This window comes from Ammospiza nelsoni, chromosome 1, assembly GCF_027579445.1.
Source record: "Ammospiza nelsoni isolate bAmmNel1 chromosome 1, bAmmNel1.pri, whole genome shotgun sequence".
NCBI classification, from domain to species: Eukaryota; Metazoa; Chordata; class Aves; order Passeriformes; family Passerellidae; genus Ammospiza; species Ammospiza nelsoni.
The window spans coordinates 50,560,946-50,575,758 of NC_080633.1; the positions used below are offsets into that span (position 1 = coordinate 50,560,946).

The 14,813-nt window shown below is 39.2% G+C and overlaps 1 protein-coding gene across 1 annotated transcript in view; it reads right to left on the reverse strand.

Annotated features, from left to right (window-relative positions):
• CNTNAP2 (contactin associated protein 2) overlaps positions 1 to 14,813 on the reverse strand; it is a 1,021,743-nt gene that overhangs the window by 91,167 nt on the left and 915,763 nt on the right. The window contains exons 17-18 of the mRNA XM_059493942.1: positions 3,015 to 3,233; positions 265 to 501 (exon numbers count right to left, since the gene is read on the reverse strand). Of these exons, the coding sequence (XP_059349925.1) occupies positions 265 to 501; positions 3,015 to 3,233 (456 nt within the window). The remainder of the gene's footprint in view (positions 1 to 264; positions 502 to 3,014; positions 3,234 to 14,813) is intronic.

Genomic DNA, 14,813 nt, shown 5'->3' on the forward strand with positions numbered 1-14,813 from the left:
GATGCATTTTGTTGCTGTGCTATTTGATTTAAAGATGCAGTCCTCATAAGAGGTGTGGCTTTAAATACCCACATTTAAACATACACATGGGTGTATAGTTTGAATTGTTAGCAAGAAGTACTAAACAGGATTTACTTGTTTATTTAATGAAGCTGAAGCATCAATTGCATCATGGTTTTTTCCCCCTCAGGCAAATAGCTCCCCCCCTAACTCTGCCTCCTGCACAAGGCATTTACGTTTCATGCAGAATGGCCCAGTATTTACCTTTTATGCAGAATGGCCCGTCGTAGGCAGTTGTGGAGCAGTCACAGGAGTAGCCATTGTATTTCTCCACGCACTTGCCCCCGTTGGCGCAGTACATGCCGTAGCTGGTGCAGTGGCCAGAGCAGCCAGGCTTCACCCCGGGTGTGACCTTGGCTCTCTCCTCCAGGTCCAGTGTCACCCCGTTCATCCTCAGGGAGCGAATGCAGCCCAGGAAGCCTCGCTGGCCTCCTGCAGCACCTGAGAGGGAACGTTGGACTGTGAGACAACACTGGATGGGTTTAATTCCTGTTGCTTCACGTGAAATATCCTGCTAAGCCTAAGCTAACTTCTTTATAATTGCCTTGTACTAATGACAATAAGTCAGTGGAACCTGGCCCTTTGATATCATATCATTAGCAAGCATAAATAGTAGTTTTTTATCAATGCTTGCTTTATACTAATTAGACATTTGGGATTCTAGCCCTGGAAGATTTCCTTTCATTTCAACTTCAATGTTTTTAGAGATAAGAGTGGAAGAAATGAGCTTGGCTGAACTGCTAAGGTGTAGCCTTTCTCTCTTAATGATTAGTAATGGTGGGAGCTTGTAATAATGCCGTAATATGCTATGGAGTGTTAGATTTTTCAAAGCCACAATGGGCAAAGACAAAGGGAGTCAAATTTCCAGTCCCAGTTACAATAGCAAATATTCACATTGATTTCCAAGAAACATCACATACACTATTTACTTTTCAGAGCATAAACTGGGGGTGGAACACTGAAAAACTACATTTGACAATCTGGGTTGAGATGGTTTTTTATAGCAGTTAAAAAGAACTGTCCTTTTTCACCCAGAGTAAACACTCACTGAAAAAATGTGGTTTCAGCTAGGTAAGTCTTATCTGAGGCTGGATTAGAAAAAACAATCAAAAAAACCCAAACTAAAAAATGTGAGTAAATAAAAAGTGCTGGCATCTTTTCTGCTCATCCCTCCTCTCTTTGATTACTGCAGTGCTGCAGATGCCAGAGAGTCCCTGAGGAGATCTGAAGATCTGAATGCTCACCACCACAGAGGCTGATATTCACCTGAGTGGGGAAGAGAACTAAATACAAACCAGAGAGGGCTGCTTCAAACCAAGTACCAGTAACTGAATGATTTGGAGCAGGAGCAGGCAAGGCTTGGTCTCTGCTGAGTGCACATGGCAGAGGGTGTTCTAGTGTGATTCCATTCTATGTACACTCATATATATTGCAGTGATGAAAAGCCTTCTTTGCCCTCTCAGTGACTGTCCTACACCTAGGACACAAAGTCATTACCCCTCAGTCCTTGCTCACACAAAGAATAGATATTTATTCTACAGAAAACAGAAAAGGAGGCACCAAAACAATTCTTGTTCATCATTACCCTCCAGGGCCCCTTCAGGTATTAATTTTGGGCACTTCAACTCAAGTTCATTCTAGGTCTGACTCCAGGTAAAGTTTAAAGCTGTTCTCTGGTATGTGTGCTCCAATCACCAAGTTATATGAAATAGATGTAATTCAGAAAGAAAAAAAATCTGGTGCAGATGATGACATTCGTTTTTTTGGCAATAAAGGTACTATATATTTCAAAACATTGCTGGTGTTACAGTCAGTTCAAAACTACCAAATAAAATCATCATTATCAACAATTCTCAAAGAACTCAGGCTAGGAAAAAAAATCCATCTCTTCCTGTTTACAGCAAAAGGCTTGGTATTTTTTAAAGGTTAAGTGTTCCTCTTTTAAACAAACTTTATCTTTCAGCTTATTTTGAAACTGCCATTTCTAGGATCACAGCAGCAAAGGAAAATCTGAGCTTGTAAATAACACCTGCACATCTGGTGACACATTATACACAGTTTGCAGTGACACTGGGCTGATTACTATGGCAATGAAGGCTTTAAACATAATTTTTAGTTCATTTGAGTTGTTGAATGCTGACTAACATGGAGAAAAAAGATAATTTTTTTCTCTTTTCACTTCTTCTCTTGTGACAGATATCTAGAGAGGTATCAAAGTGCTTCTTTGCTCAATATTTCATGCAGTTCTGGTTCCAGCTAATGGCACTTGGCATGTCAGCACTTTGCAGCCCTGCAGCTCACAGTTGGAGAAATACAAATGCTGCTGGAATAGCCTGCCCTAAATGTAGTGGAAACCAGTAGCTCCAGAAAGCAGCTGGTCTAACTTGGTTCCAAGGAATGCATTTGTGTGGTACTTTCATACATCAAATGAATAAATAGCCCACGGGATTAAAGGGAGAAGACTGCAGTGAGAGCTGTGAATGCAAAAGTACGGCCAATGATCAAATCTAAAGAGGCTGGAAGTGCTGCCGAGGCTAGGATGGGCACTGCAGGCACATGCGGTCCTGGCAAGAACTCTGCAGAAATTTTCACTTCTGTGGTGAAAAAGTGTTTGTGTGTTTGGGAAGAGACTCTCAGCAAAAAAGGAGTTTGGCACTGCAGTCTGCTGGAGGCATTTTCAGCCAGGAGATCAGGTGTAGAGAGACAAAAAGGACAAGTTCCTAATGCACAATATTTTTCTCTTAATTGATGTTTGTACTTCTGTAATTATGGACATATTTGTCCTGTTTTTTCTTTTTCTTTTTTTTTTTTTCCTTCTTTTTTCCCCCTTTGCTGTCCCACAAACGCTTGAGGAGCACAGCTTTCCACAATCACTAAGTGCTGCTGGCAAGACACGAGGCAAAGAATGTTCAGCACCGTGAGAGCAAAGCCCGGCTCCCTCCTCTGCGCCTTACCAACATAGAGCTGGCTGTACAATTCCAGCCGCGTGTGTCCCTCTGTCGGAGCTTTCCGGACCTCCAGGGGAAGCTGGTCCACCTGCAGGCTGGCCTGCTTGACGTTCCTCTCAGCATTGACCCGGTGCCATTGGTCATCGTTGAGCGGGTTGGGAGATCTCACCACGATTTCCACCGGCCCATTTCCCACGTCGAACGAGAAGGAGACCTCGGTAGCAGCTGAAATAGCAAGCAGGAGGTGCTCACAATCTGTTTGCAGTGTTTGTAAACACATTCATTTATGCTTCCCAAAGAGTAAAGAGTCATATCAAATAGAAATGTGTGCTGCTAAGTCATCTTTTCATAATCTATTCATCTTTCTGAATTTATAGGCACATTCAGTTCATTCTAACTTGAGTAGGAGTTTGACTTTTAGAAGTCAAACTTCTTGACTTCATCAGCAGACCCTCAACCAATTGCATTATTCTTTGCATTCTGCAGCCTTCCAGGTTATACTTTTTAAAATTTTTTTTAAGGAATAAGCATTTTGATAAAAAAAAGATGGAGAAGTCTAAATTTTTGTTTTGATTTTGAGGGACGGGCAATTAATTCTTGCAGTGAACGAATAATGCTGTGGGTAAGATCCATGCGACATTTTATGGCTGAAAAGAAATGTGACAAGGTCTCTGGTGTTGAGATGACCCCGAGGTGTTAGAAAGTCTCCTTTTCCCAGCCCCTCATTTGAAGAAGGAGTCAGAATTCCTTGGCTCTCATTCTCAATGTTGTTTATTCTCTGTAATCTATAACGTTCTTTCTCCGACCCGCTGAGGTCTGCTCAGCACGTTGTTTCATGGCACACTGCATGCCCCTGAGATGGAGTTAGTTTTTTATATTAAAAACTATGTATACTTTATTTAAAACAATTTTCCAATACCTATCACCTATGTTAGACAGTCAGTTTCTACTCTAAACCAATCCAAAAGTGCCACCATCACAGCAGAAGATGGAGAACAAGAAGAAGAAAGAGGAAGGACAAGGCACGCCCAAATCCCTCCATCTTGTCTCCTGAACCCCCATTCTAAAAACCCCAAAATTCTACTTTCCCACCCTGTGATAAATTAATTAACATTCTACTCAAACTCTTGTGGCTTGTACATCTTCATAAAAAGTTGATAGTTTTTTCCAAGGGCTAAAATCGAAGGCACAGGTGTCTTTGACTCTGTGCCAAGGTCTCTGAACCCCCTGTCAGGGTCTCAAGTCCTCCAGAGCAATTAGAGGAATATCCTGGCTTCCAACAGAAATGGATCTTTAGTAAGCCCTAAAGTGCTCTGTTTATAGTGTATGATTAAAACCATGTTTAGAAATTTTATAAATTTCCATTAAGCCCTACTAGTCATTCCTTCAGGTCATCCTTGGCAAATATATTATTGATAACTATTATTGAATGATGAGTGTGATTAATAATATATAAATTATTTTAATAAGGTAGTATAATTATGACTTTCTCACTGAGACTTAGTTTATATATCTTTAGGCTGCAAATTCTATTCTGGTGGCAAAAGATCAGATGAAAGGGTTAAAAGAGAATGAATTATCAATTACAGCATTCACAAATGAGGATAACAGACAGAAGTTAAGACAACCAAGAGTTCAATTTAATTTGGTTTTCCTACACACAGAATAAAAAAGCCAGAGCTCCCTTTTAATTCCCTTCAAAGATCTTGGGTGCCCAATTAGGGTCTAAGTGTTCCAGTACAGCTGTGGTTTCTGCTTAGGTTGAATTGATAATGCACTATTGTAAAACTCTTATTCAGCAAGGCAAATAAATTGGGGTAAAAGCACCATACAAGTTCATTATCACTAACAATGCTGATAAATAGTGAGAAATATCTTTGTACGTGACCTAATAGATTTTCACAGGGTTACATCAGATTGACTTGACAACATTTTTAAGAAAATTGAATGGATAGGAATAAAGTTTTTACAGAAAATGTGCTTTCAACACAAATTTATTACATAATTGATTTTTTTTTTCAAATTGGCTACTTCTAAAAGAAAAAAATTGAAAAGCTGTTGTTCTTTCTGTTCTCTGCTGAATTTAATTTGTTGAATAAACTGCCTTTTATAAGCCATGGATTTAGTCTGTTTGTCCTTTTGCTCTTTACAAGGCACAAAATCTGTACAAGCCAGAGCTTGCTGTTACAGAAATAAAGATATTTAGTTTTAATGTTATTATGTTTTCTAACTTCAGTGGTTCTGCCAATAAACCCAGGCAAAGTAGGAATTAGAGTAAAACCTCTCCAGTACTTAAATTGTATGGTGTGTTCAAATCTATTTTCAAGAGTGTGTGTATAATTCTCCTTTAATTTTGCTTTGAAGAACTGCCTCAGATCTCTTCATTGTCAGGCTTGAATAGTTTCCCAAAAGCTGTCTGTCTACAGGACTGTAAAATAAAGACCTATTAGCAGACTTTTTCTCTTATTCTGAGGCAGCTGATGACATTGTCAATATTGCTACGGTCTACTTTGACTATTGTCTATTCAGAATTTTTGAAAACTGCCACCAGAATGCTTCTTTGTTTGCAAACCTTTGGTCTTGTGGATAGAAGTATCCCTAAGTCTTTAAAGGAAAGTTTTTCTTATTTTAAAAGGGAAAGTGAAGAAAACTGGCAAATAAAGATATTTCAAGTAGAAGCTCTGTCCCTGCATAATCTAACTTTATGCATGGCTTTAAACTAAAATTTGTATCACAGACTAAAAGATATGTAATTAAATTTGTAGTTTTCTGAGAAAATCGGTCCCTTTGAAATTAGTACCAATTGTATAAATTTATATTATATTTTTATATTATATTTTTATATTTAATCTTATAGTTAGGGAAAGAATAGCTTTCCAGCAAAATCTTCTCATCATAGCCCATTTTCAGTGCATGTATCTGCTGGGATGCTGAAAGTTAGAGAAGATAATATTGCATCTATGGACTTCCTGATCCTTTCTCAACCTACCTAAAAACACAATTCCCATACCAAAGGTGACAAAATGTATTTTCTAGACTGATGGACTGAAAAAAGCCATGAAATATGGCAATGAAAAGAGCTTCACAGATGGGCAGAGGCTGCAAATGGGATGTCTCACACACAAGTTATGTTACTGGTTCTGACTCTTCATTCTTAGTTCCATTTTCAGTCTATGGAATAAGTACTTTCCAACCAGGGACATCTCTAAGATGACAGGTCTTAACAGAAATGGATGAATATCTGACCACAGGCACATTAGTCTGAAAATGAAGACAAAAGAAATATCACACCCCCAAAAAATGAGACAGGTAGCCTGGTGACAACTGACAGGCAGAAGGCTGAGGTACTCAACGTTCTTTTTGTCTCAGTTTTTACTGGCAATTGCTCTTCCAACATCCCTTGAGATCCTGACTCTGAAGGCTGGGGGAATGAAGAGTTCAAGGCTGGGTTTGAGCACACTGTGCTGCCCCCACTCCTTCTTTTTCCTCTATGCCAACTTTTCTGCTGAGCAAGGTGTTATCCTTTTGGTCAATGATCAACTCTCCTGGCTGTGTCCCTTTCCAATGCCTCTGCTACCCTCAGTCTCCTGACTGGGATAGAGAGAAAGCTTTGGCGCTGCGCAAGCACTACTAGCAATAGGCAAAACACTGGTGTGGTATCAAAGCTATTCCAGGCACAAATTCAAAACACACCACCATATGGGCTGCTAGGGAGAATACTAACTCCACCTCAGACAGAGCCAGTACAACATCCAGTTTGTTCAGAAGTTCAGTATAACTTATATAAAAAGACTGGCAATTGTTTAGCTTTTTTCCTCTCAGTATGTTGTACTTTTCAGTCTCTGTCTACACATACAATCCTCGGTGATATAATCTCTTTTACTCAAATGCATATTTGATTGATGTGACAGTGGTATTATTTTGTCAAACATTTGAATAGGAGGATTGAAAAATTATCTAACATACCTGTGCATATGTGAGCATTTATTCAGAATGACTGACTCAGCATAGGATTTTTTTTCAAAAAGATGTAGAAAATGAGCTGCAAAAAAATGACCAGAGGTTTATACTGGTCACTTTTTAGGTAATGAAGTGAATTTTCCTAATAATATTTTTATTTTCTAGTCTACTAAATACCGTAAAACTAAATTCAGTTTTTCTAAGAAATGAGAATAATAATCAGACTTTGAACAAATGTATGAAATTGCCTAATTATTAAAAAAAAAAAAAGTTAATGTGGGTTGCAATTTATTCCATCAGAACAGGGTTTTGTGATGAAAATTTCATAAAATTTAACAAGAGTGAATTTTTATGTACTCCTACCACATAAATTCACTCTGTATGCTGAGATTTGTGGCTTAGTTTTACCCTTTCTGTGCCTTGTGCAATTACATATAATTAAATCTGAACACGTTTCTCTCATCGATTCAATTTTCTAAGGTCTCAGGATGTTGTCAGCCATCTGTTCAGAACACAGGAGAGCAACTTTGGCAAACAAAATGCCCTTCTCACTCTTTGTTCTGTGTTGCTTTTAGCTCTATTTAGGTCTCGCCATTTCCTCATCTTTAATCCATGAGGCATTTGCCCATAAAAATGAAGGGGTACAACTGAACCCCTGTGCAGGAAGACCTGGATAGGGCTGAAAGAGTGGACTGATAAGGACCTGTGAAGTTCAACAAAGGCAAATATAAGAAGGTCCACAAAGATGATCAAAATACTTGAAAGCCTGTTGGAGGAAAGCCTGAGGAAACTGTGTTTAGCTTTGAGAAAGAAGGCTTGGGAGAGACCTTTTCAGCATTGTTCTGGTATTTAAGGGGTGGCTGCAAAGAAGATGGAGACATCATTTTGGTAGGAAGTCATATAGAAAAGATGAAGGGTAATGGGTACAGGTTGGGGACACACAAAAGGAACAATCACAATGAGAACAATCAGCTACTGGGATAATATTCCCAGGGAAGTGGTAGGTTCCTCTACACCGGACACTTCTAAGATTCAGCTGGACAGGGTGCTAGGACATTTTTTCTGGACTGTGCTTCTTTTAAGGAAGTTTGGACCACATGATCCTTGAGGCCCCTTCTAACCTGGCATGCTTTGATCTCTGATTCCATGACTCCATGATTCCACGATTCTATGACTGCACCGTCTGTAGGGAGTCCATGCTTCTTGGGTCCTTCCTTTCAAGGCTTTCTAGTAGGTATGCTTTAGTTAAACACAAGTTCTGAGGGTCAGCAGCAGGGGAAGCAGCACACATTTCTGTGTCCTTTGCTATGCACAAGGTCAAGTTACATGAGCTGATAAATATTTCTGGCATTCACGATCTGTGACCAGCTAGATCTCCCATTTTCCTTGAAACTCCTTGTGTTTCAAGTATCTTTTTTCTCCCCTGTTTTTTACTTTGGTCTTTGTTGATGAATTTCAGGCTAGGATCTCTAGTTATAATGAGGCTGCCAGCAAAGAAAGAGATGTTAATAGATGGGTGGGTACTCACTAGATGCTAAGCAGTAGGTGGATGTTCTCAAGACACATAAACTGGGAAAAAAAAAGCAGAGGGATTACAACTCTTCTCTCAACCACCTGTCTAATGTACACCCATCTCTCTATTTCTCTCCTTCTTCCCCATTATGCTTTCTTTGAAACACGTCTTCCCTCGTACTTTGTTTCTCTTACACTCCCTGATGTATTTTTCTATCCTTCAAATGGATCTGACTGATGTTTTAGTTGACTTACATCAAAGGGATGAGTTTCTAACATCTTTAGAATCCTTTTGAAATTCTATTCTTAGAACATAAATGCCATGTTACATCTAGAATCAGAGTTCACTCACTTGGCTGTAAAATAGCTTACAACAATAAGCTATAAACTGTAAACTGAATCTGCCAGAGAGATATTTGTTCTGGGGAAACAACAGCTTGAAAATATTGTAGCTTTGTAAGGGCAACATCTGCCAAACTTCTTGGACAGTTTGTTTGTAAATACACCTCCAACAAAGGGCTCACTGTCTGAACCTGTAGACAGAATTCAGTGAAATGATTGAAAATGAAAGAAAACTTAATAAAAAGAGAGAGATGATAGATGTTTCTAGAGCTAGTGGTCTATACATCTTTATATGAAATCTATCAAATGGTCAAGATTATCAAATGGTCAAATCATGTCTGATATATGTACTTATTGGAATCCTTCCCACTGCCTTTAACAGATAGAAGACTGAATAGAAAAGTAGGCAATCTAGGATTTGAAAGTAACTATCCTGTCCACCCTTCACACTTATACTCAGATCTTTGTGTTTAAAGATAGTTTCACAATGTCATCTCTAAATTTCCTTCCCCAGTGCCCTCATTTGTGCAGGGCTGAGAGAGGCCATGCCAATGCTGGCATGGAAACAACATTGGTAGGTTGTTCCTGGCTGCCAGAAATAGGTGGAAAAGGCTACAGATGCTACCCTGAAGTGCCATATTGGAGCACAGGACCTGCTTTAAGGAGGCCACTTCTCAAAGGACATGACTTAATATTAAAGCTACCAAAGCAACATAACAGAGAAAAATTGTTGATCCAAGTTGCTTGACTGCAATACAGGAATTACTGCGTAGCTTGGCTGTCTGTTAATAATCAGGTAGTTGTCAAAACTCATAACTGTATTTACAATAATGGGACTAAGCATCTGGATGGCTTCACCATTTATCTAATTCCCAAATGAAAAGTCCATTTGAACTAATGAGCAGAACCTTCATTCATTTGACCAAATGACAGTGTGCATCCGTGCCCAAGACTTCAGTGATCCCTGAGCTAAGTGCCAAATGAACCAGCTCTGGAAGCTGCACAGCTGCATCAGCATGATGCTGTGCCAACAGTAATTAGTTCTAATGAGAGACTACACCGCACCGAGGATCAGTCCCAGCATAGCTGAGTGCTGATTTGTGTGGACATGCTATATCTTTCTCAGAAAGAGCTCAGGCATCTCTATAACATAGGGGCTCATTGTACAGACTAGACACACTCTATATTTGCCTGTGGGTTACAGGTAAAATAAAGAAAAGTCATGGAACTTTACATTCTTTTGAATCTTATGCAGTCATTTCCATAAGGGCCGAGAAGGGAAAAAGGGTGAGTAAAGCTATTGCTTTGATTTAATGTTATATAAGATCCACTTCTCATATGTAAATCTATCCACAAGGTATAAGTGAGGCTCATTTTCTCTCTGAGCCTTTGGAACAAGTTGATTTTCTGTGGAGAATGAACAATCTTGTGTCTGAGGGCCACCAACTTAATGAGTGAATTGGGGACATCAAGATTGGAGACAGCCTGAGCTGAAGGGATTGATTCCTTAAGATGTAGATTTCATATTTTCCAGATTCTGTACTGCATGAGTATATAGCTCTGAACTTTATGTGGCGTGTTAGTGAGTTCTCTTCACAGTTTAGTTAGACAAAACAATCTTTTTCCAGCCTGAGAACCAAGGACAGCACTGCAGCTTTGGGCCCAAAAAGTATAAACAAGGTTGAATTGAGGAGAGCAGTCTGGGAGGATGCGAGTTCTTACCGTGAAGCTGTAATTGAACAATTGGCCCCAACATGTAAATGGACCAAAACTTATAAAAGTGTGAAAACTTGTGACCGGCGTCCATCTTGGGTGGAGCCATGGCCAGGCTCCTGTACTGCCCAGGGTGTATCCTTCAAAGGCCTTTTAATTAATACCTACTTTATTCCTTTAACACTGTCCAGCCTCTGTTCTAGGCAGCCTCTAAAGGCATCAGGATCATGCACAGGTGGATTTTGCAGTCCTGAGATATACGGATCAGGTAAGGAGTAAAGTCAGGCAAACTTTAGGAAAGCAAACTTCCAGCTCCACAGGGAGATATTTAATAGGGTTCCCAGGGAGACTACCCTCAGGGACAGGGGAGCAGAGCAGAACAGGCAGATTTTTAAGGAAGTCTTCCATAGAGCACAAGAGCTGGCAATCTGCAGGAGCAAGAAATCAGACAAGGAAAACAAGAGATGGGCATGGCTGAGTAGGGAAGTGCTGATCAAATTAAAGGGAAAAAGCAAATGCACCGGCAGTGGAAACAAGGACAGGAAACCTGGGAAGAGTACAGAGATGAAATACAGCCGAGGAAGGCCAAAGGAAGCTGAACCTGGCAAGTGATGCAAGGAATTACAGAAAAGGCTTCCAAAGGTCTGTTAACCAGAAAAGGAAGGTCAAAGAAGGTGCATCCTCCCCCAATAAACAGTGGTGGAACACTGGTAACAATGGATGAGGAGAGGGCTGAGGTACTGAACTCTTTTGTCTTCAAGTCTTCAATGACAACCTTTCTTCCCATGCCTCCCCAGTGGACTGACAGCAGGATGGGGACTGGGGGAGCAAAGAATTCTCACTGTAAGTAGAGATCAGGTTCATGACCATCTGAGGAACCCAAATGTGCATAAGTCTATGGAACCCAATGAGATGCTCTCCCAGAGTCCTGAGAGAACTGGCTAATGTTAGTCGGGCACAATTTTCTCTTGGTGACTGCCATGCTGGCTGTCTCTAATCACCTCCCTGTCAGGCATATGCCTTGACACAGCTTCCAAGAGGATCTGTTCTATGATTTTACCAGGCAGAAAGTTAAGGCTGACCAGGAGTTCCCAGAGTTCTCTTTACCTTTTCTCAGTCACTGGACACTTTGCCTGACTGTCATGACATTTCAAATATCACAGAGCATAGCTTGGCAACTACAGCAGCAAATTCTCTCAGGACCATGGGATGCATCTTGTCAATCCCAGGGCCCTACGTTTGTTCATGTTCCTCCGGGAATCTTGAAGCTGAGTTGAGTTGCAATGAGAGAAACCTTTTCCTCCCAGTCCCTGCCCTGATGTTCAGGGACTTGAGATGTGTGGGAAGAGAGATTGCCATATGTATGGGTAAAATACTACTTCCCTGCAAAAAAGGATGTACAGTAAGAAGTACAGCTATTGGCATTAGCATTTTGATGATGTATCTGTAAAGTTAGTTTTAAATATTAGTGATTTCTGACATTCTGCAACAGTATTACTGATTTCTCTCAGTGAAATTCTTGCTGGAGGAAATATTTTAAAACACATTTTACCTTCAGTCACAGGAAGTCTATAAACATGTATAGAAAGGACGAGGGAAATTAACTTATAAGTGAAAGGTAAAGGAATGAAAACATGTATAGCTGAATGGCTTTAATCATCAAAGTTTTGGAAGAAATTACAGCATAATATTTAGAAAAATACATATAGTAATTCAAGGGTGGATTTTTTTCCCAAAGACTAAAGATTTGGTGAACATTTATGGTGAACAAAATTTATTCAATTCCTGTGCAAATTCATTAGGAATACATCACTCTTCAGAATGTCTGAAGCTTCTTATGACCTTTTCAGTTTGTTTTTATCTTGAAATTTTCCAAGTATCCTGCACACCAGAAAAACCATCATATCAGAATAAAAAATAAAGGAAAATGTTTTGTTGAATGCAGGAAAAAACACCCCCTAAAGTGTCTATCCTCATATTTTTGATCCTCATTTTCTCCACCATTTGGTCTGCAGCCTGAAGGCACTTGATTCAGCGTCTGCTGTGTGCAGTATCTACATCTGGCAGCTGTAAACTTGTAGTGACATTTCCTTGAGAATGGACAGGGAATCAGATCTACTGAGAGATGCTGACCTGATTCAGCAAGAGCTGCTGTTTTCTTATGCATATGACTATGGTGTTAGATTGTAAGGCAAGACTGTGCACAAACAAATTGCTTTGCTATATATTTAAAAGGAGTGAACTTTAATGCATTATTGTCCTTCTTCCTTCACAATACTTTAATATCTTCTGTCTAGTACCATTTATAGATGGACCAGTAATTTCAACAACTGGACAGGTAATAAGTCTAAATTCTACTTTCAGTTTGCAGGAACAAAGCATCTTTGAATTAATGGGAATCAAATATGTTAAAATAATTCTTCCATAATTTAATTTTATGACTGATCAAACATATTGTGATATATTTGTCTGTCTGATTGAATAACTAGCTGGGTTTTTTTTCTTTCATTTCCTAGGTTGGAATAGCCTCTCTCTACTGTAATAACCTTTGCCTGTTTATCCATGCTGAGCCTTATTATCTTCACCTGTGATTTTAATCTTAAATATACAATATATACCAGTTGACTCAGAAGTACTGTACTGCACTGCACACAGGCTACCTGAATATGGCCAAAAACTCTCCAGGTGCAAGGTAGTTAAAAAAAAGAAAAAAAAAAAATTCCTGGCTTCTCTCGCCTTGGAGAGAGACAGCAGTTCCCTTTCTACTGGCAGACAAGCACTTACACAACTTGCAATATTTTGGAAAGGCATAGCTATAATTAAACTCAAAATGAAGGGACATCAGAACTCAGTACAACACCTTTTTCATCATGAGTAAACATCTGTGTAAGGACAAAGATAAGGAGGGATTTGATTTTGATAATAACTAAGTTATTTTATCTCACTTTGAAATAATCTTGACTGCCAATGAACCACTCAAAAATAAATACCTACTTCCTAAATAAAATAAAAACCTACCTCTAACACAGTACATTAGATTGCTTTGGGGGACAAAAATAATTGAGTTAATGGAAGTACCAAGTTTTCTCATAAAAGATCATGCAAAGGCCAAATATGCCCTAAGAAGAAAATTATTTATTATCATTATTTATTAATTACTTCAGTTATGCTAATTGCACTGCAGCTGTCTTGTAGATGAGCACTTGGAAACAACTTCCATACTTTTATCTTCCATACTTTTATGGCTGTATTTTAGTTGATACAGCAATTTTCAGCTATGGGCAGTAAGAAGAAAAAAAAATAAAATTATCAGTTCTGCATAAACAAGGACCCAAAGAAAAGACATGTGAAATGATTTGTTTAAAGCCAAACATTAGATGGTTAGAGTAGGACTTGAAAAAAACCCACTTGCTTTAATTCCAAGGCAATAAATACAGTTTCAGATAGATGTTACCTCCCATCCAGCCAGTTCTCTTCCAATAACTACTTAGCTGCCTGGAAAGAAGGAAGGAACAGCAACGGTGACTCATTGAAGGTCTGTTGATTCATCTCATGAGAGTTACTAATGCTTAAAAAAAATACATCAGCAATATCTCCTGGTCTCTTTTGTGGCAGATGATTCACACAAAGGGAACTGTAGTCAGTGCACTGAGTGGAAAAGGGGAGGAGATGTGTGTTCTCCTGTCTGTAGTGGCTTATAATATACTTCATTATATCCTTTTAACTGCAGCACTTTACCATGAAACAGAGTTGCTCCCGTACAACAGAAGGCAGCACAACAAGGGGGAGGCAGAGACATCAGAACAGAGCTCTCCCATGCAGCATATAAAGGGTTTTGTGTAACTGATAGCTATTTTTTTTGAATGAAAGGCAAAATAAAAGCAGGTGGTAATGTTCATGAGATCAGATTTTGTCTGAGCATGGTAAAGCATCAGAGAGGTTTTTGGAGAGGAGAGAGTGGCTTATTTTACTATGAAATATTGTTATGAACTTGGCACAGTTCTGAAGCTGCTGAACAATGTGTTTAAGTGCTTACAAACAGACACAAGGAAATCAATGTCCCTCTCAAATATGTCACATTTGAATGCAATAAAAATCAGTCAAAGCTGTAAATTGTGCATCATACTTAAAGTGGTAAGAGCCTGGTGCAGGTTTGAGAACTAAATATCCCCTGTCACTTTTCTGTGATCTGCTTTTATGAAAACACATTCTCTGTGTCCTTTTCTTCTTCTTCTGTGGTGCTTTCCTTATTCTGTAATTTGTTTATTTGCTGTAAGT